The sequence below is a fragment of the Asparagus officinalis genome, chromosome 3, assembly GCF_001876935.1.
Source record: "Asparagus officinalis chromosome 3, Aspof.V1, whole genome shotgun sequence".
Lineage (NCBI taxonomy): Eukaryota > Viridiplantae > Streptophyta > Magnoliopsida > Asparagales > Asparagaceae > Asparagus > Asparagus officinalis.
The window spans coordinates 66,364,900-66,384,639 of record NC_033796.1 but is presented as its reverse complement, the minus strand read 5'-3'; the positions used below and the strand labels follow the sequence as shown (position 1 = coordinate 66,384,639).

Here is a 19,740-nt window from a genome sequence, read left to right as displayed (position 1 = left end):
CTGAGAATCCATAATTGAAAATGCTATTACGCGCGATAAACATTGTTATTACGAGCAAATAGCACACAGAGCGATGTCGCCCACCGCTTTCGTCGATACTACTACAAGTGGTGGGCACTAATGCAGTTTGTAGCACTATTGGGCGCTATCTTCAACAGTGAATGTGAGGCAGTGTTAAAGCACCTCGCTTTTGAAGTGGTGGTGCCTTTTGTGCCCCGTAAGCGCCCTGCGAGAGGGAACTTCGCATTGCGTACATGTCAGACATAGCCGCCAAAATTATTGTTCATTAGGGTTTTTATATGCGATCACTCATACCCCAAAAAAACTCATTTGGTCTTTTTAGTAACCCGATTGAGGACTCTAGCTCATTCTCGTCTACTATTTTATTTTGCTTCAATATTAGTTTTTATTTAAATTTTATTTGGAAAATTATGAGCTTTGCTACTATGTTCAGTGTTAGCTTTATGAATTAGGATCTTATTTTATAATTTGGTAGTTGATATTATTTATCTTAACATATTTTTATGTGAAAAGTATATAAACGTGTTCTTTTATGCTTGATTATGAATCTTGAAAAATTATGTGCGCGGTGTGCACCTCGCTTCACTCAGACACGTGCATCATTACACCTTGCGCATGTGCTCATATAAAGACTTTGCAAGTTGCAACCCCACATTTCTCAATGTGCATTGCAGATTGATAACACTGATTAAAAGATTGTTCTATGGTAAATCCACCATCGCTTATCTTCTTTGTAATTTCGGTTGTTGTGATGGATGTTGATGTAAATAGGACAAATGGCCAATTCTCCCTAAAAGTATTGGTGACCACATAAAGTATCAATTTACCTCAAACTATAGTTATAGATCCCGTGTTAGCATACTTTTAAATTCCTTCACATAACATTCTTAACTTCACTAAAGACCAATTTGGATTGGGGTTAATGGGAGGTAGGAGACTCATTAACCTTGTTTAGAAACTCATTTGTAATAGATAATGGGAGGAAGTTAAGGTAACTAAGGTGAGAAAATCTAAGATTTTGTTCCCCCTCCAATTGAGGTGTAACCAAGGGAAAGTTAAGGTAACTATTACACAAAGACACTTTTACCCTTCTATCAAAAGAAGAGTATAACACATGTAAGCTTATTTATGTAATTTACATATATTCTATTCCCTTCACTTCACTTTATCAAACTTCGCAAACATGGTGAAAAAAGCTCCTCTCGATTCCCTTTACTAAATTCCCAAACAATGTTCGTATGTTACATTATCTTTTCTTAACTTGTACTATGTTCAACTAACTTCCCTTCACAAGGGACAAATCTAAACAGGTCCTAAGCCTAATTTTATACCATGCTTATTAGCTTGTAAAATCATTTGGTTTTATCCCAAGTTCTTCAATAATAATAAATGGCAGAAATTCTCATTATAAAGGATAAATGTATGGTTGACATCATTAATATGTTAAGTTTTCTATAGATTCACAAAATTATCATATCAGGCATATGTGCACAGTTTTCTATAGATTCACAAAATTATCATATCAGGCAACTTAAATTTAAAGGGAAAATGATCATTTTGTCCTATTATATCTCCACATCTTCTAATATAGCACTTCAATATTTACCACATGTCCCCGATATTACCCAGAGATCCACAATCTGATATGAATTCTGCTTGTCTGATATTTACTCGATATTCAACATTTAAAACCTTGCCTCTCATCAGACTCGGTACATGACACATTCCATAGCCAACAATCCTTGAAAGGCGGATGCACCTCCCAAATTACTAGAGGATGCAACATGGCATATAACCCATCCAAGAATATCAAATCTGAATCCTAGTATTCCCAATACAGCAGCATCGCCTGACTCCCACTCACCAAAAGCTTATCAATTCTGTGTCAAGCAGACATGTCATGCCGCGTCCATCCTCACTTTTTGTAAGGAAAGTGATTGGTATTCTATTAGAATACAACGTTGTGGTAGCTTGGAAGGTTCCACATAGATTGTTTCCAACCTACCGGATGACAGGATAATTATCTTTTACTACTTGAAATAAGCCAATCACGTATATGATTATCCGGGAGCATTTAATTATTGTTTAAGTTGTTGAGCAACTATTAGCTAACATGTCCTTCAAGCACACATAATCAATCACCCCTCTATAGTTAAGTCACACTGCATCACACTTAACCTGCTGTTCTCACTGCATATGAGGAATCAGGTAGATAACTCACTAAAAAGTGAACAAGTGATACTTACAGTTTCAACATCTTCAGGTTCACTAAAACTCCGGTCAATAAGTTCCCGAAGCTGAGGGAATTCTTCCATTGCAAATAATATCGGAGCTGTCACAATTCCCTGTACAAATATAATCAGTTTTACCATAAGATAACTTGTAAATTGACAAAGGCATACTATTTCTTTATTGTATATCATATTTCTGCCAACTCGCATGACACAGATATCAAAGAGAAAAGGGTACAGTATCAGATACATAATATCTGCAAGGTATGAATAGAATGTGGAGACTAGAGACACTATATATTCAATTTTCTATTCCTTCCGGAATACAAGAAGCACACCCACAACAGAACAACAACGACAACGACAAAAACAAAGCCTTTACACAAGAAGCTAACCGACACCGAGCATTATAATTGTGCAAGTATACGACGTGAAATCTGGATATCTTGCTTATGTGCCATATGTGACATATATCACGACAGAAACAGTTAAAATGTATGATACCTTCTAGTAGGAAGTGCCTGGAAATATCAGCATCCAGTGGAGCACTAAAAGAATTGTGAAGATAAATGAAATATTCTTGCATTCAATTTGAGCTAAAGGGAAATAAGAAAAAATTCACCATTTTAACCACAAATCGGAAATAAACAACGGTTGTACCCATGTCAGAATCTTAAGCCTTTGCTATATTAACTTCTCATCACGTCTAATATTCTGCACATGCTATCTAACAGTGATAATTTGAGGTAAAACAAAATGATCCTTTCCAATATGAACCATTCATTACCACGTGTGGCATGGGCACTTCTATCGTGAAGATGTGTGGTGTCACACAAACGATAGACATGTGTCCTGTGTATTTTGAGAAGTCTTGTGCCAATTTGCCGTGTCCATGTCACTACATGTGGAGCTACAACATGGATGAGACCATAATGCCATCCTTAAAAGTATGGTGGCATCATATATCTTCAGCTTTAGCCACCACTCTCTTCTCTTGCTGTTCTTTTTCAATTTTTATTCTTTTTCTCTCATTGGGTGTACTGTGAATGGATTTGTTTCTGTGTGCATGGTGTCTTTTCCTGCTATCCTACAAAGGATATACCAGTACTCAAATATTCAATTCAAAAATCTAATCAGATCATTGGTCCACAAACCCTTGCTCGTTTTAGTCAGAATGCTTCTCCACCACCACTTCTAAATAAATCACCACAATACTTCATTTTATCTATATGGTTCCTAAATATAAGCAGTTGTCCGAGACTAATATAAAAAATTATATTCACTCAATTAAAGTGGGTAGTAAATGACAATGCCAGGTCTACACATGATCAATGTGCAGCCCTACTGTCATGCATGGACAAGCCCTTCTTTTTCCTGTAATTTATTTGCAAGATACCTGTCAAGACATAGAAGGTTGACCTCCTTACAGGTGGCGACAAGATATGGATCAAACCATTCACGGATTCATCTACATATTAAAATCCATTTTGATGATAAAAAAAAGTAAAATGATCATGAAGATAACAGAGATGGAATTATAATAAGGATGAATGACACTAATGATTATGATAAGGATCAGCTGCACTACTGTTTCAGCCAATTTACTTTTACTTCCTATCATGCAAAGAATTCTATAAGATCAAGATATATGAAAGCTGTTCCCTTTAAATAATGACAAGATAATACATAGGTAAGAGAAGATTACATGGCGAATGTCGGACAATGAGCCTTTTCCAAGAGAAGCTGATGTTCCAGTGAAATCAAGAACATCATCTATCAGCTGAAATGCTAAACCCTACAATTACTCAAAAAGCAGAAAGTCAACTGATGGAAAAATAGCAAGAAAAAGTTGACAGAAAATAGGCCACTAGGAAAGATCAGATATGATACGAACCAGATTTCGACCATAGTCATAAGCAAGCATTGAAACTTCAGCAGTTTGACCTGCAAGGATAGCAATAGCCTTGCAGCTGTTGGAAATCAATGAAGCTGTCTTGTAATATGTCTTTTGTAGGTAATACTCCATGCTGTATATTACATCAAATGATTTCAGCTATGACAAAAAGGTAACTCTTGGATGAAGACAAGGCTACATGGAGATGTATCTAAGCCCCAGATTCAAATACGTTGAAAAACCAAAGCAAAGGAAAAGATGCACCTGTGGAGTGTATGCTGAAACTATGTACCTGCAACGCTTCTCAGAATTTGTTGTCATTTGCATGGTTTCACCTGTAACTAAATGTTCAACAACAGTTGCAAGCAATGACACAACCTGCAGGAGCATGGTAAAGAGTAAATTATAGTCTAAGTACCAAAATCCAGTTAAGCTAGGGAGATAACACATAATCTGACAGAAAAGGCCATTATGAATCATCTGCATTGACTGCCCATATATTAGATATTCACATAAAGCAAAGTTACAAATCAAATAGAGTGGTTATAAATTTACCTTATACAATGAAGCACCAATTGAATGTATTTGTTAGGAAATCGCCTAAAGCCGAACTCCAGACTAAAAATAGTAAAATGAATAGTAGTATTAAGCCAAAAGGGAAGCCTTTTATGGAGTCCTAGGTACACTTCAACTCGACTAACTAAATATATTCACCTAACTTAATATGAAAATAATCCCACATCTTATTTCATTCTACCAAATCCAACAACCACCCAAATCAGACTATTAGCCCACCAAGCCAATTCGATGCGAGACACTTCATAAGAGACTGTACCATGGTCATATCATGGAGATAGTGTCCCAACCCTCCTTTCGACACTGCAGTTGCTTTTTTTTTAAATCTCTACATCCTTGTGCAGTGTTTTCCCTATGGGAATATAATTATTTATTAATTTACTTATTTCTTATTCATGTAGTGTTTGCAAGTTGTGCAAAGCTGGGCCATAGTTGCTGATAGGTTTTGCATGTCCTACTTCAGCCCAAAGCTTATTAGCGGCTTTGCATGTATCAATAATGCTCCATTTTGGGTCTATTCAGGCAACCAGGTCTTTAATGTTGGAGTCATGACACATTCGGCATCCTCCATCCATATCTTAAGGCCTACAAAATATGAGATCTGATATCACTTTGAAATTCAGCTAAAAGCCCCACTTGAAAGTGTTGCGCGCAGCGGAAATTTCGGCAGCACTTCGGCAGCACAACAAGAGAGTCAGATCGCAATAAGAATTCCCGTCTCACCAAGGAGACAAGAATCTGAAGCGGATATCTCAACAAAGTGAGATATCGGCTCTTCTTCTCATCAGTTCTAGGACTGACCTGTCGAGGGATCCTAAAAGCTATTACAAATCACACAAAAGCAGTACAACCAATTTTTACGTGGTTCGACAAATTGCCTACGTCCACGGGGCAAGGAGGGGGAGAGATCTACTAATAGAGAGAGAGAATACAACTAGGGTTTACAATCACTCACAATCTAAACCCTCAAACACTCTCTCTCAAATCCCTCACAAACTCTCTCTACAAAAGGATGCACAAAAAACCAAAGAAGGGACTGCACAATTTTCGTCCGCGGCCAGCCGACAAAACAATTCAACCTCCTGCGTATGAATCCCCTCTGCTGAGCACCTTGCAGCCGCCAAGCGAATTCGCAGCCGCAAAACCAAAAATCAAATCTCCTGCACACCAACCTAGGCTAAAAATCACATTATTACTTATAGGAGCTCAACTTGGGCTTCGGGTACGCAAAACGAAATCAAACAGAGACCCGAACGAAATCAAATATGAAGTTCACGAAAACAAATGTGAAGTTCACGTGTGTGTGGCCCCCACAAAACCACCACGAACGAAACCACAATTCTCCACCTCGGTGAAGTTTTCCCAAAACTGAGCCGACACCAAAGCATCCAAATGTCCCACTTGTTGTATCCAGTACGAACTCAATCCACAACAAGTCGAGAACTCAAACGAGAGTCCAAACAATCTCACCCCCATCAACTAATCCAAAACCGGCTGCATCTGAAAGACTGCCTACGTATCCTCTTGCCCAAGGAATCAAGCCGCCCGTAGTTCATTCAAATGGCCGCCAACGGCCTCAACAATCACGAATATGCAACAGGTTTCGACAATGATCAAACTTGTTGCTCGGAACCACCTTAGTGAGCATATCCGCCGGATTATCCTTCGTGTGGACTTTCATAATTTTCACATCGCCATCTTCAAGAACATCCCGAACGAAGTGATAACGAACGTCAATGTGTTTCGTTCTCGCATGAAAAACCTGATTCTTCGCCAAATAGATAGCACTCATGCTATCACATGAATAGTGACAAACAAGGTTTTAAATATCGGATATTGGGGGAATATCGGATAGCCAAAATTCATATCAGATTGCGGATATCGGGAAAATATCGGGGATATGTGGTAAATATCGGAATGCCATAATGAATGTTTGCATACATAGTATAATGCATTAAAATGTAATCTCAACATATGTAATAAAATTTAAACATACAAAATATGAATAATATATGTTTAGGATCACTAATCAACCTTCTAAAACAAACAAAAGTGCAAAGCAACGTTGCAACATTCGATCTGTTTTTTTAGGGCAAAATATCATTTGATATAATGGAAAAATCTTGATATCTCGCCCAAAAATTCCAAACACAGCATATTATTTTGCAACAAGCTATATAAAAAGATATATTGGTCCACATATCGGCTAATATATCGGCCATATCAGGGATTTATCACTCAAAATAGCCAAAAAGCGGTAAAGGATATTTAAAGACCATATCGGTTGCGGCAAGCCCTGTAAAAGGATATATCGGGGATATATCGGGCCATATCGGGGATATTTAAAACAATGGTGACGGATCTCTGCGATATACCAAGTTCCTCCAAAAGTCCTCGAAACCAAATAGCCTCCTTCACAGCCTCCGTAACTGCCATATACTCTGCCTCCGTCGTAGACAAAGCCACCATCGACTGTAAGGAACACACCGGCGCACGGGTCAAAGTAAACACATACCCCGTCGTAGACCGGCGCTTATCCAAATCCCCAGTATAATCCGAATCAACATAGCCAACGCATAGCTGCCCACATGTAGTGTCCCGCTCATAAACTAAACCAACATTGAGCGTACCTCGAATGTACCTCAAAATCCATTTCACAGCGTCCCAATGACTCACTCCTAGATCGTGCATGTATCTCGATACCATGCTTACCGCCTGTGACAAATCTGGCCTCGTAGATACCATCGCGTACATCAAGCTCCCAACCGCACTCGCATATGGAGTCTTCGACATTAACTCTCTATTTTCAACTGACTTCGGTGAAAGACCAGCTGAAAGCTTAAAATGGGCTCCCAATGGTATACTAACTGGCTTCGTATCCATGCTAACATGGAATCGCTGTAGAACCTTCTTCAAATAAACCACCTGTGTCAAACAAATTCTGCTCTTCTTGTCTCTGTCGATCTTCATCCCTAGAATGCGCTTCGCCTCACCCAAGTCTTTCATCTCAAACTCATTTGATAGCTGAACTTTTAACTCATCTATAGCCGACCTGGAAATAGAGGCAACCAACATGTCATCGACATAGAGCAACAAATAAATGTACGCACCTCCTTTCAACTTGCGAAAATATACGCAATGATCAAACTGGCTCCGAGTGTACGAATGACCAATCATAAAACCATCGAATCGCCTATACCACTATCGAGGAGACTGCTTCAAACCGTATAGCGATTTCTTCAACCTGCAAACCAACTTATCTTTCCCTGCAGCTCGGAATCCTAATGGCTGAGTCATATATATTTCTTCATCAAGATCACCATGAAGAAATGTCGTCTTCACATCCAACTGATCTAACTCCAAAACATACTGTGTCACTAAAGCTAGCAAAATCCGAATCGAAGAATGCTTTACCACCGGAGAGAAAACCTCATTATAGTCAATACCTTCCTCCTGTGCATAGCCCTTCGCAACCAACCTAGCTTTGAACCTCAATGGAATGCCCTCAATGCCCTCCTTCTTCGTGTATACCCACTTGCAACCAATTATCTTCCGCCCCTTTGGAAGCTCAACAAGCTTCCATGTATCGTTCTTATGAAGAGATTCCATCTCCTCCTGCATAGTCACCTGCCACGAATCAGCCTCCGAACTCTGCTCGGCCTCTCTGAATGTAGTAGGTACCAACTCATCGATACTCTCCACCGGAAGTGCATACGCAACTGTGTCGGCATACTGTGCTGGCATCTGTATGTTTCTCCTCTGTCTCCGAGCCGCAATTGAATCCTAAACCTGAGCCGTCGGTTCCTGATCCTACACATTTGTACTCGTATCCTCCGTGTCACCGTCGTGCTCGCCTGGCGTCACCTCAGTCGGCACCTGCATGGATATTGTACTATCTGGACAATGTGGAGCTGCATCGATCTCCACCACCTGCGATATCTCCTCTGTCGGATCGTTCTCCACCTGATGAGAGCTGGGAAGCTTCAAGATAGAAGCATCATCGAATGTGACGTCCCTATTCAGCACAATCTTCTTATCCACTGGATTCCAAAGCTTGTATCCCTTGACACCACGCTTGAATCCTATAAATATGGTCTTCCTAGCTCGAGGTTCCAATTTATCAGTTCTAACATGATAATATGCAGGGCACGCAAATACCTTGAGCTGGTCATAGTCATGTGTTGGTTTTCCCGACCACATCTCCATAGGGGTCTTCCCCTCAATCGCAGATGAAGGCAGCCTATTAATGAGGTGGCTCGCATAAGTAAGTGCCTCAGCCCAAAAGATCTTCTCCAAACCACTCTGCGACAATAAGCATCGAATCTTCTCCAGTAAAGACCGATTCAACCTCTCTGCCACCCCATTTTGCTGCGGTGTATGACTAACCGTGAAGTGCCTCTCTATGCCCTCGTCTCGACATAGCTGCAGAAAGGGGTCAGAAGTATACTCACCACCATTGTCGGATCGCAACGTCTTGATCTTTCTCCCAGTCTGCAGTTCCAATCTCTTTTTTCACTCCACAAACAAATCTAGGACTTCACTCTTCTTCATCATGGTGTACACCCAACATCGCCTAGAATAATCATCTATAAAAGTGACGAACCAATGTCGACCACCAAGTGATGTAGTCTTGGTAGGACCCCAAACATCTGTGTGCACGTAGTCCAGGATGCCTCTCGTCTGATGAATAACAGTCCCGAACTTTACCTTCGTCTTCTTACCAAGAACACAATGCTCACAGAACTCAATCTTCCCATTCTTGGCTCCCTTCAATAGCCCATGCTTGCACAATGCCTGCAGTGACTTTTCACCTGTGTGCCCCAACCTATAGTGCCAAAGTCTGCTCATATCCGCTTCTGAAATAACCGAAGCAACCTGGCCAATCTCGGTGCTTCCCTTCAGATAATACAAATTCCGATTGCGGACTCCCTTCATCACCACCAATGATCCCTTAGTAACTTTCGCTACAGCGTTTTCAAAAGTCACCTTGAATCCCTTCACTTCCAAAGCTCCAACTGAGATAAGATTTTTCTTCAGTTGAGGAACAAATCTCACCTCCTTCAACTCACGGACTACTCCATCGTGCATCCTAATCCGCACGGTACCTATCCCACAAACATCACAGGATTGATCATTTCCCATGACCTCCATCGTGCATCCTAATCCGCACGGTACCTATCCCACAAACATCACAGGATTGATCATTTCCCATGACAACGCCCCCGTCGACTTTCTCAAAAGATGCAAACCAGTCTCGCCTAGGGGTCACATGAAAAGTAACGTCGAAATCAAGCATCCAATCTGATGCATCCACATGGTTCACCTCCGGAGTAATCAGTAGAAAAAAACACGAATCATCAGAATCATCGCCTTTCGTAATATTCACATCATTAGCCTTCGGGCCCTTTTTCTTGCCATTCTCTTTCTCCTTGAGCTTCGGGCAGTCTCTCTTCCAATGTCCCTGCTCCTTGCAGAATGCACATTGATTCTTTGCTAATTGGTGGCGGCTTCTTGACTTTGACCTTCCTCTATTACCACCTTTCGGATATGGGCTTCTACCTCTCGTCGACAAGACCTCTCCTGAAGTACTAGCGCAGGAAGTCTCCTTATCCTTCCTCCTCAAATCATAATTTGTCAAAGCGTTAGTCACTTCACTATAGCTGATAGAAGATCTCTCGTTCAACAAAGTGAACACGAAGGTATCATACTCCTCATCGGGTAAGGAGCCCAATAAAATAATCGCCTTGTACTCATCCGATATCTTCTCATCAACATTCGCCAAGTCCGACAACAACTTAGTGTAGTTGTTCACATGAGCCGCTAGCGAGGTGTCTCTGGACATCTGAAATCTGAAGAGTCTTCGCAGCAAGTGCAACCTGTTCTCAACACTCTTTGTGAGATACTTGTTGCTGAGAATTTCCCACATCTTCATTGCAGACGTCACCCCAATCACATCATATTTCAGTTTCTGTTCCAAACAGGACTTGATCACCCCACACGCGTTCCTATTCATCTTCTCCCATACCGCCTCTTCATATTTAGGTGGTCTCTCGTGGACCATGATGATCTCTTCCAAATTCTAAGCATTGAGCGCATCATGTACGTCGCTCATCCACAAACCAAAGTTGATTTTTTCGTCATACTTCACCACACTAATCTTAGTGTTCTGAAAACCAACTTGTATTGTACTCGCCATTGACTTGCTGCTTTCACCTTCTTCTCCCATTGCGAACTAACTCCAAATTGTAGAGAAAGAACAAATTTGATAGAAATTAGAAACCACCCAACTGAACCCTAGATTGGATTCCAAATAGATTTCCTAACCACACGAGGAAAGCGAAATCTCCAACGACAACTCCTAATGCTATCTCTACCGAAGCCTAGAACTCCAAGAACCAAGCTTCAAACAAAATCTTCCTCCACCAAACTCCAAAACATCCTAGATCTGAAATCAGGGCTCTGATACCACTTGTTGCGCGCAACGGAAATTTCGGCAGCACTTCAACAGCACAACAAGAGAGTCAGATCGCAATAAGAATTCTCGTCTCACCAAGGAGACAAGAATCTGAAGCGGATATCTCAACAAAGTGAGATATCGGCTCTTCCTCTCATCAGTTCTAGGACCGACCTGTCGAGGAATCCTAAAAGCTATTACAAATCACACAAAAACAGTACAACCAATTTTTACGTGGTTCGGCAAATTGCCTACGTCCACGGGGCAAGGAGGGGGAGAGATCTACTAATAGAGGGAGAGAATACAACTAGGGTTTACAATCACTCATAATCTAAACCCTCAAACACTCTCTCTCTCAAATCCCTCACAAACTCTCTCTACAAAAGGATGCACAAAAAACCAAAGAAGGGACTGCACAATTTTCTTCCGCGGCCAGCCGACAAAACAATTCAACCTCCTGCGCACGAATCCCCTCTGCTGAGCACCTTGCAGCCGCCAAGCGAATTCGCAGCCGCAAAACCAAAAATCAAATCTCCTACACACCAACCTAGGCTAAAAATCACATTGTTATTTATAGGAGCTCAACTTGGGCTTCGGGTACGCGAAACGAAATCAAACAGAGACCCGAACGAAATCAAATGTGAAGTTCACGAAAACAAATGTGAAGCTCACGTGGGTGTGGCCCCCACAAAACCACCACGAACGAAACCACAATTTGGTATCAGCGCAACAAGAGAGTCAGATCACAATAAGAATTCTCATCTCACCAAGGATACAAGAATCTGAAGCGGATATCTCAACAAAGTGAGATATCGGCTCTTCCTCTCATCAGTTTTAGGACTGACCTGTCGAGGAATCCTAAAAGCTATTACAAATCACACAAAAGCAGTACAACCAATTTTTACGTGGTTCGGCAAATTGCCTATGTCCACGGGGTAAGGAAGGGGAGAGATCTACTAATAGAGGGAGAGAATACAACTAGGGTTTACAATCACTCACATTCTAAACCCTCAAACACTCTCTCAAATCCCTCACAAACTCTCTCTACAAAAGGATGCACAAAAAACCAAAGAAGGGACTGCACAATTTTCTTCCGCGGCCAGCCGACAAAACAATTCAACCTCCTGCGCACGAATCCCCTCTGCTGAGCACCTTGCAGCCGCCAAGCGAATTCGCAGCTGCAAAACCAAAAATCAAATCTCCTGCACACCAACCTAGGCTAAAAATCACATTGTTATTTATAGGAGCTCAACTTGGGCTTCGGGTACGCGAAACGAAATCAAACAGAGACCCGAACGAAATCAAACGTGAAGTTCACGTGGGTGTGGCCCCCACAAAACCACCACGAACGAAACCACAGAAAGATTTAAGCAAAACAAAGTTGCTAATAGGTCTTAGACCCCAACGTGTATTAACCTTGAGCAGCTAAGCAATTTAAGCTTGATTCCATCCGTAAGAAGTGGCATGTCCCATTATGTAGTATAGTAAATCTCACAGAAGTGGTTCTCAAGTGTGTCAGTATTGTTCTTAGTGATTTACAATTTCACATGGATAGCTGAATCAGGTGGAGAACCAGAGGATATGCTTAGGAAACACATACTATTTATTGCTGTAGGAAAAAAATTGTTCATGCCACGCCTGAGATAAATACATCTTTTCCAACAAATAGTAAACACAATGGATATAGTTTCGAACACAGGTAACCTTTATACTGAGCATGAAACTATAAACTTTCGATAATCACTGCCCACTAGAAATGCAAGACTGAAATGCAAGACTGTGTAAGACATCAATGATCAATAATCACTATCTAGACAACCAAGATCAATAAACTGACGGCTGATAAGGAAAAGTCATGAAGCCTGCAATAGGCTTCTTATACATTTATTTTCCTCAACAACAATAACTAAAGTACAAGTGTCCTACAATAGTAGGACATACTGAGTTGACCATTGTTTTATTTCCTACCTCATAAATGTAACAGATCTTTACACAAAAATGATTAGCATATTATGCATTAACATTTCAAGACAGTCTTTGACATAAGGGATTTCATCTGTTCATGCATTCCAAGAACTAAAGCAGGTTCTGGTGCTAGGAATAAAGTACCTTCCAAACGGATATGTGAGCTTAATACCAGATATCCCTATGTGATTGCATTTATTTCAATCTGGATTTAGATATAAATAACGAAGTATTCAGTGATATTCGTACATTACTTCAACATCAGTTAAGCACTATGCACATTAAGCTTAGATCTATGTCTATGGCTAATTATTCATAATGTCACATGAGAGCTAAGTTTCCAAAATAATAAATGTACAAAAAGAAGGTGAAAGTTGTGTATGATGAAATTGCAACAATAAGTAATCACATACCTCTGTATTTTTCAGTGAAGCAAGAGCGACACAAGCTCTGGAAAGTAGGAAATCTCCTGCCAGCACAGCAAGCTACATAAACAAATACGTCAATGTGTGTATAAATAATAAATGACCAAAAGAAATTGATGTAGACACACTGAGCAATGGATGGTATAATGACAACATTTATGAGGCTTCACCAGTCGGTATTGTAAATTGGTAGTTGACAATCTATACATTCCGTTCACAGCAACAATTATCCACTTACGCATGAATAGAAAAGCTTGTTTATTACCAAAGAAATGATCAAAAGTTCTGATATACCCTTGATCATAGTTAAAATGTTAGGGTGTGTTTGGTAATCTTTCAAAATTGGGCCAGGTTTAAACCTGGCCCAGTTTTGAAAGATTTTTTGTTTGGCAAACAAAAGGGCCAGATCTAGCCATGTTTTCATAGGCCAAAATATGGTCTTCAACCAGTTTTCTTTCGGACCGCCGGGAGAGCTGGTCCAGAGGAAAACTGGTTTAGCACAAAACAGGGCCAGGACTAGCCCTAGCCCAGTTTTGTGTAGCTTGCCAAAAACCCTTAGCTATTTACCTAACAAGAAGTCCATTATGCTCTCCGAAATTCTAGTTAGAAGAAAATATATTGGAAATAACTTGTGAAAATAATCAGATGATATACAAAACTGACTAAAACTTGATCAAGTTGGACAATATAGACTTTGATATGGACAAGAATAAGCATTTAACTTGAGTACTAACAGATCTTTACAACTTCGTCAACTCTTACTACAATTCAATCTCTCTTCATCGATCTTTAATTTGAACTGAGTCTACAGCAAGTGTATTATTGTCAGAGACAAATTAACTTCTTTCTTGTTTAACTTACATATACAGACATCCTTAAAGTAACTATATAATGCTAAAAGTTGATACTAACTTTAGTAAACAAGACTGACATATTATCTCATGCTTCAAATTAGTGAATTCCACCAGGATGAGTATTTTCAGGAAGTTACATAGACTAGATAGTGCATGGCAAATGTTTTACTTGTTTCCTTCTATACATTAAAATATATTAGAAGTGCTTAAGATAAATTCATGTCAATAAGGCCAAGTCAGGATGTGAAGACCAGGCTTTACCTTGTTTCCCATTACAAAATTCAATGAACTGATCCCCCGCCTCGTTTCTGCATCATCTAATACATCGTCATGCAGAAGGCTTGCCACCTGATATGGCAAAAGGAAACAGACCATTAATTAGACAAAAGGACAGGGTTAAAGTAAGAACTATCCCGCTGGAGAAGCACATCTATATAACTGAATATCATAAACACTGAATCCCCAAAATCCAACATTAAAACAAGAAAAGAGACCACAAGAATAAATACTTAATAAGGGAAAGCTCACATGGATCATTTCGGTTATTTCAGCAATTGACTGCTGCCTTCCACGCACTTCCTTTGGTAGCATATGAAGGTCGCCATCAATGACTGTTTTAGGAATGGGCACATCCAATGCAGATGCCATTAATAACAAAACCTGCACAAATTGATATCTTCAAGTTTCATATAGAACAAAATTTATGCAACAGTCATGGAAATAGTCACGGAACACATCTTCTATACAGAACAACCACCAACAAATATTTCACTGAGCTATTACAAAATATCACAAATGCCATATACTATATGATAGGAAAGGCTGGCATACATCTTAGACCATATATCTCCAGACGAACAGACATAACATTCAACCAGATGGGAGAGTGTAAAGCACGAACTATCATAAGAAATGCATAATCAATAAAACTTTTTGTATACATTATAAAGTAGAAGTTGTTGAAAATGAAGCTCTTACTGTGGGACGGAATCTTTTTCCTTCGACACCCATTTTAAAGAAGTATTCTGCAGCTGAGGCCAGCTTCGGTACCTACAGGAAACATGTAACGTAGTTAGAGTCCAAAGAAATAAGCAAAGAACAATTCTCAGATACTATAGTTTAGCAAACAACACATTCCTACTGAGTATCTTATACATTCCCACTTAGTATCTTATTCATAGATGAAGAAAATCAACGGAAATTTCAAAAGGCTACAATATAAGAAGACCACACACCTCTGCAACCACCATCGAGCGCAATCTGTCTGCAAGGGTTGACAGTTCATCCGCAACAAGGGAGAAGGGATCCACTGTTTCCTGCTAAAAGAAGACCTTATGGTGTCAGAATCATTTCACTTCTTTTTAAGAGATTTTTGATACAGATTAGAACTCTTATGAAATTTTTGGATTCCCCAAAAAGCATGTTGCATGGATACGGGTGAGGGTACAGACACGGAAACGGGTGCCGATACGGGACATGGCAAAATATTGAAAGTTAGGATACAGGGACACAACTATATACATACATATTAAATTAATCATTTATATGAGATCGATATTATTTTTCATTCACATGTTATGAGAACTAAAACCTTATATCATTGTTATGTTTTCTTTTATCAAGTAGATTATTAATTGAAAAACCACTCATATTTGAACTAGATACCAAAACTATCCTTTAAAATCATACTTATGAACTAGAGATGTGCTAAAAGTATGTCCCGAGTCCAATGAATTGCATAAATTTGAGGTGAAGTGTACGATATACATTCAAGACGTGCATCATGAGTTTTTTGAACTGAAACATGCCTTACGTAATTGAGTACACATCTGAATGAATGTATGCATATATCGAAGAAGTGTTCAAGGAGTGTCAAACACAAACACGGATACGGGAGCCTACATGAAGTGTCCGGGTAACCTAGCGCAAAAACCATCCGTTTTGTTGGGTTATTGCACGTGACTATTATAGATGCTTATAAATTAATAAATTGTCAATTGTTAGTTTGCTATATCTACAAACATTCTTTTTAAATTGGTCATCGCTGAAGTTTCATCACCAGTTATATCTCATAGGCACTCATAAAAAGCGTAACAAGATTGCCAAGTCGGTAAGGTTCACACTCAAAGTTCAAAGCTGCATTTCTCAAATCTTTTCATTAACTATCAAATTAACCAAGAAAATGAAGAGTACTTGATTCAAATTTGATATTTTTAGAGGATCCTAATCAAGTTTAGACCAAAAACATCAATTTTCTCCTACCCAAATTCTTTCCTATGAGAAGTTCTTGACCAAAAGAATGTGTTATCTGGAGCTCGCAAAACACCTGGTGCTAATCCCTAGAATCATCTCCCATTGCAAACTTTGAAACTAGCAGGAAATAGATTATTACTCAACCTCCTTTCCTCAATAGATGCTCTTTTCCTTTTCACCTCAGGCGACTCAGGACCCAATTGCATATGACATAAGCAATGCCACAAGTTACAACCAAGGGTTTCTTTGGTGGTAGTGATGATGGATGGGGAGTGGGTGGGTGTTCTTTTTTCCCCCATTTTTTAGGGTGGGTGGGTGAGTGGGTGTGTACATGAAACAGAGCACAAACACAGAAGATCAAGGGAAGCAGTAGCAAATTAGCCATATACCAAAAGCGAACTGGCTAAGCTAAGCATCATGTGGGAGATCAGCCACATCAAGGATTAAAGGACAGTCTACAGCTATGTGCAGAAGTGAAATTGTATCTGGTTATCAAACATAGAAGAAAATTAACAGGGATATATATATATATATACATATGTATATATACACACACACACACACACACACACACACACACACACACACACACACACACCCCTAATATGTTAATCTTTCCTCTGCCTTTGGATACTAAAGCACACTTCCTTGAGTTTCTTATATAGGTTTGATTTTCTTTAAACATTGCACCATCATCTAGGTTATCACAAATTTTCTTTTATTTGCAAGTTCCATGAACATCTAGTGCATGTTAATTATTTCCTTGCATTAATGTCACACACTTCTATCCACTTACCTTGCAACCCATACGCATCCTTTAGAAAGAATAGGGGTGACTCGATCTACACTGTAGATTTATGGGTCATCCAGCTGTAAGTGTAGATCCTCTTAATTTCATGCATTCTAAGATATTTGGATATGCTGCTACACATGTTTTCTAATTCCGTTTTTATCTCTCCACCTTTTGCAAGGAACATGATTAGGGAACCCTAATGTGTGCAGGGACTCCACCTTTATGCTATTTTTTAAATTTTATGACTGTACATTACTCTAAATAATTGCTAGCCGATATTACTTCATTCACAGCACTGCCTGCCTCCCACTGTAAATTTCTCTACACTTTATGATTCCTACATCGTCCTACACTCAGTCAAAATCAAAATTGTCAAAATTTATAACACAGTAATTAAAGAGAAAAGAAAGAGCAATATTGTCTAACTGAAAGTAACTTGATCTATTATTCCTTTTTTTTTTGTCTTTCTTGCGCTATAGATTTAAAGCTCGGAGTTTGAACTTCTATTAGTCAGATTAGAAAGAGAATAACATTAAGAAAGTCAAAAGAAATTACTTCGGCTCCAGAGTTTTCATCCTCGTTAACCCGACACCTGAGGTCATGCAAGCCATGTGAACCACAACGGAGACTCTCTCTGCAACCCGACACCTACTAATCCACAAAAACATAGTGCAAACATCAAAGAAACATCATGAGTACTTCAATAAATTACTATTTTCTATGTGAAGGGTTTCGTATACATGACGCTAAGACTATAAACCAATGAATTCAACAAGAAGATTCTTCTTTGATACTAACACTCAAAAAGACGGATCGGCCAAAATCAGGCACAAGACGAGCCCAAACAATGAGGCGGAGGCAATGCTAAAAGACAGTGAGAAATTGTTGCAAATAGACATCAAAGACAAAGATTGAAAAAAGAAAGAAAGAAAAGGAACTCTTCAAATAGAATAAAATTTACGCACATCAAATTTACTTACAGGTTTATCTAATTCTTGGAACCATGACCTTGGAGCGTAATTAAGATGAAAAATAATGCATCAATTAGAAGAAAATTACAACACAATAACCATAAATTTGTACCTCTAAGCATAAAAGAGACGGATTTGACCTAATTAGGGTTCCGTAACGAGCAGCCAAGAACAAATTCTCAGCGCTGCCGACATAAAAGAAGCTCCTTCTTGATCTCAAACATCTCAAAGCCCATCGCAAATACATATGATCCTGATTTCCTAACCCTAAGTAATCGACCTCCAATTTAAAAACTTAAAATAATGGAAACAAAATCAAGTAAATACACAAAAACATCTCCAAAGAGTACTAAGTTATACCTAATTTTAGTTGAGTGCAGAAGTGAGACGCACAAAAAAGAAGCGGAGGCAGGAGCAGTCACGACTCGCTAGTGTGAACCGCAAGAAATGTCGGTTTTTCTTCTCTTTTTTTTTCCCCATTTTTGCCCCTGCTTTGAGACGACGTAAAGTTATTTGGGGCCGTTGACAATTAATCTGAAGGTTTTAGTTGGGTTGTTTAATGATGGGGAACTGGATCTCCGGTCCGATTCGGCACACCCTTTTTTGACTTGAACAAATCGGCACCGATTAATTAACACGTTGGAAAGCGACAGACAGACCCAAACGGGTATGAACCCGACCCGTAACAAAATTTACACGGTGGTCGGCTCGAACTAATGTCTGGTTACATCATCATTCACCATTTCGCCGAGGATGTGGCCGCACATAAAGCGGTGGAAGTTGATTGAATGATCACTTTTCTACGAACTTTTTCAGAACTTATCACATCATCACTTTTCTTCTCAAATGAAAATGTCACGTGTTCTAAGTCCTCACCGTCCATCTTTCTAGCATAAGATAATTTAAATCTATAAAAAATCTAAACCATCCGTTTTAAACAACTCATCTAATCTCTCTCATATTACAAATCTCTAATATAATCTATCAATTACCAATCTGAATCTAATCTCAACCGATTTCTCTCTTCTCTCCTATCATCCTCATCCATCATGTAATCCCCAAAATCTCTTTGAAATTCCCATAATTTCCATCTTGATGACAAACTGATCAAAAAATCCCCGTGGCAAAAATAAAAATATTATTGAAATTAATTCCGAAAAAATCCCCATCGGCTTTTCACCATCATATTCTTCCATCACCCCTCAATCGCGGTGAGTTTCTTGGCAACCTCCCCCCCTTTTAATTTCCACTGATTTTCTTAAAATATTTCATGTTGTATACTTTTTTGTTGTATACTTTTTTC

At 39.3% G+C, this 19,740-nt stretch overlaps 1 protein-coding gene across 7 annotated transcripts in view; it reads right to left on the bottom strand.

Moving 5' to 3' along the window:
* LOC109834282 (solanesyl-diphosphate synthase 1, mitochondrial-like) overlaps positions 1-18,929 on the bottom strand; it is a 28,852-nt gene extending 9,923 nt beyond the window's left edge. Inside the window, exons 1-12 of one of the 7 annotated variants that reach the window (XM_020402261.1) lie at positions 18,798-18,929; positions 18,550-18,704; positions 18,022-18,114; positions 15,656-15,739; positions 15,399-15,470; positions 14,949-15,080; positions 14,682-14,768; positions 13,555-13,626; positions 4,439-4,524; positions 4,147-4,279; positions 3,958-4,047; positions 2,268-2,366 (exon numbers count right to left, since the gene is read on the bottom strand). In XM_020402261.1, coding sequence (XP_020257850.1) covers positions 2,268-2,366; positions 3,958-4,047; positions 4,147-4,279; positions 4,439-4,524; positions 13,555-13,626; positions 14,682-14,768; positions 14,949-15,080; positions 15,399-15,470; positions 15,656-15,739; positions 18,022-18,114; positions 18,550-18,684 — 1,083 coding nt within the window. In that variant the 5' untranslated portion in view covers positions 18,685-18,704; positions 18,798-18,929. Of the gene's footprint in view, positions 1-2,267; positions 2,367-3,957; positions 4,048-4,146; positions 4,280-4,438; positions 4,525-13,554; positions 13,627-14,681; positions 14,769-14,948; positions 15,081-15,398; positions 15,471-15,655; positions 15,740-18,021; positions 18,118-18,264; positions 18,347-18,446; positions 18,493-18,549; positions 18,705-18,797 lie in introns of those variants that run through there. The other 6 variants (XM_020402262.1, XM_020402263.1, XM_020402265.1 and 3 more) reach the window with 6 other exon arrangements.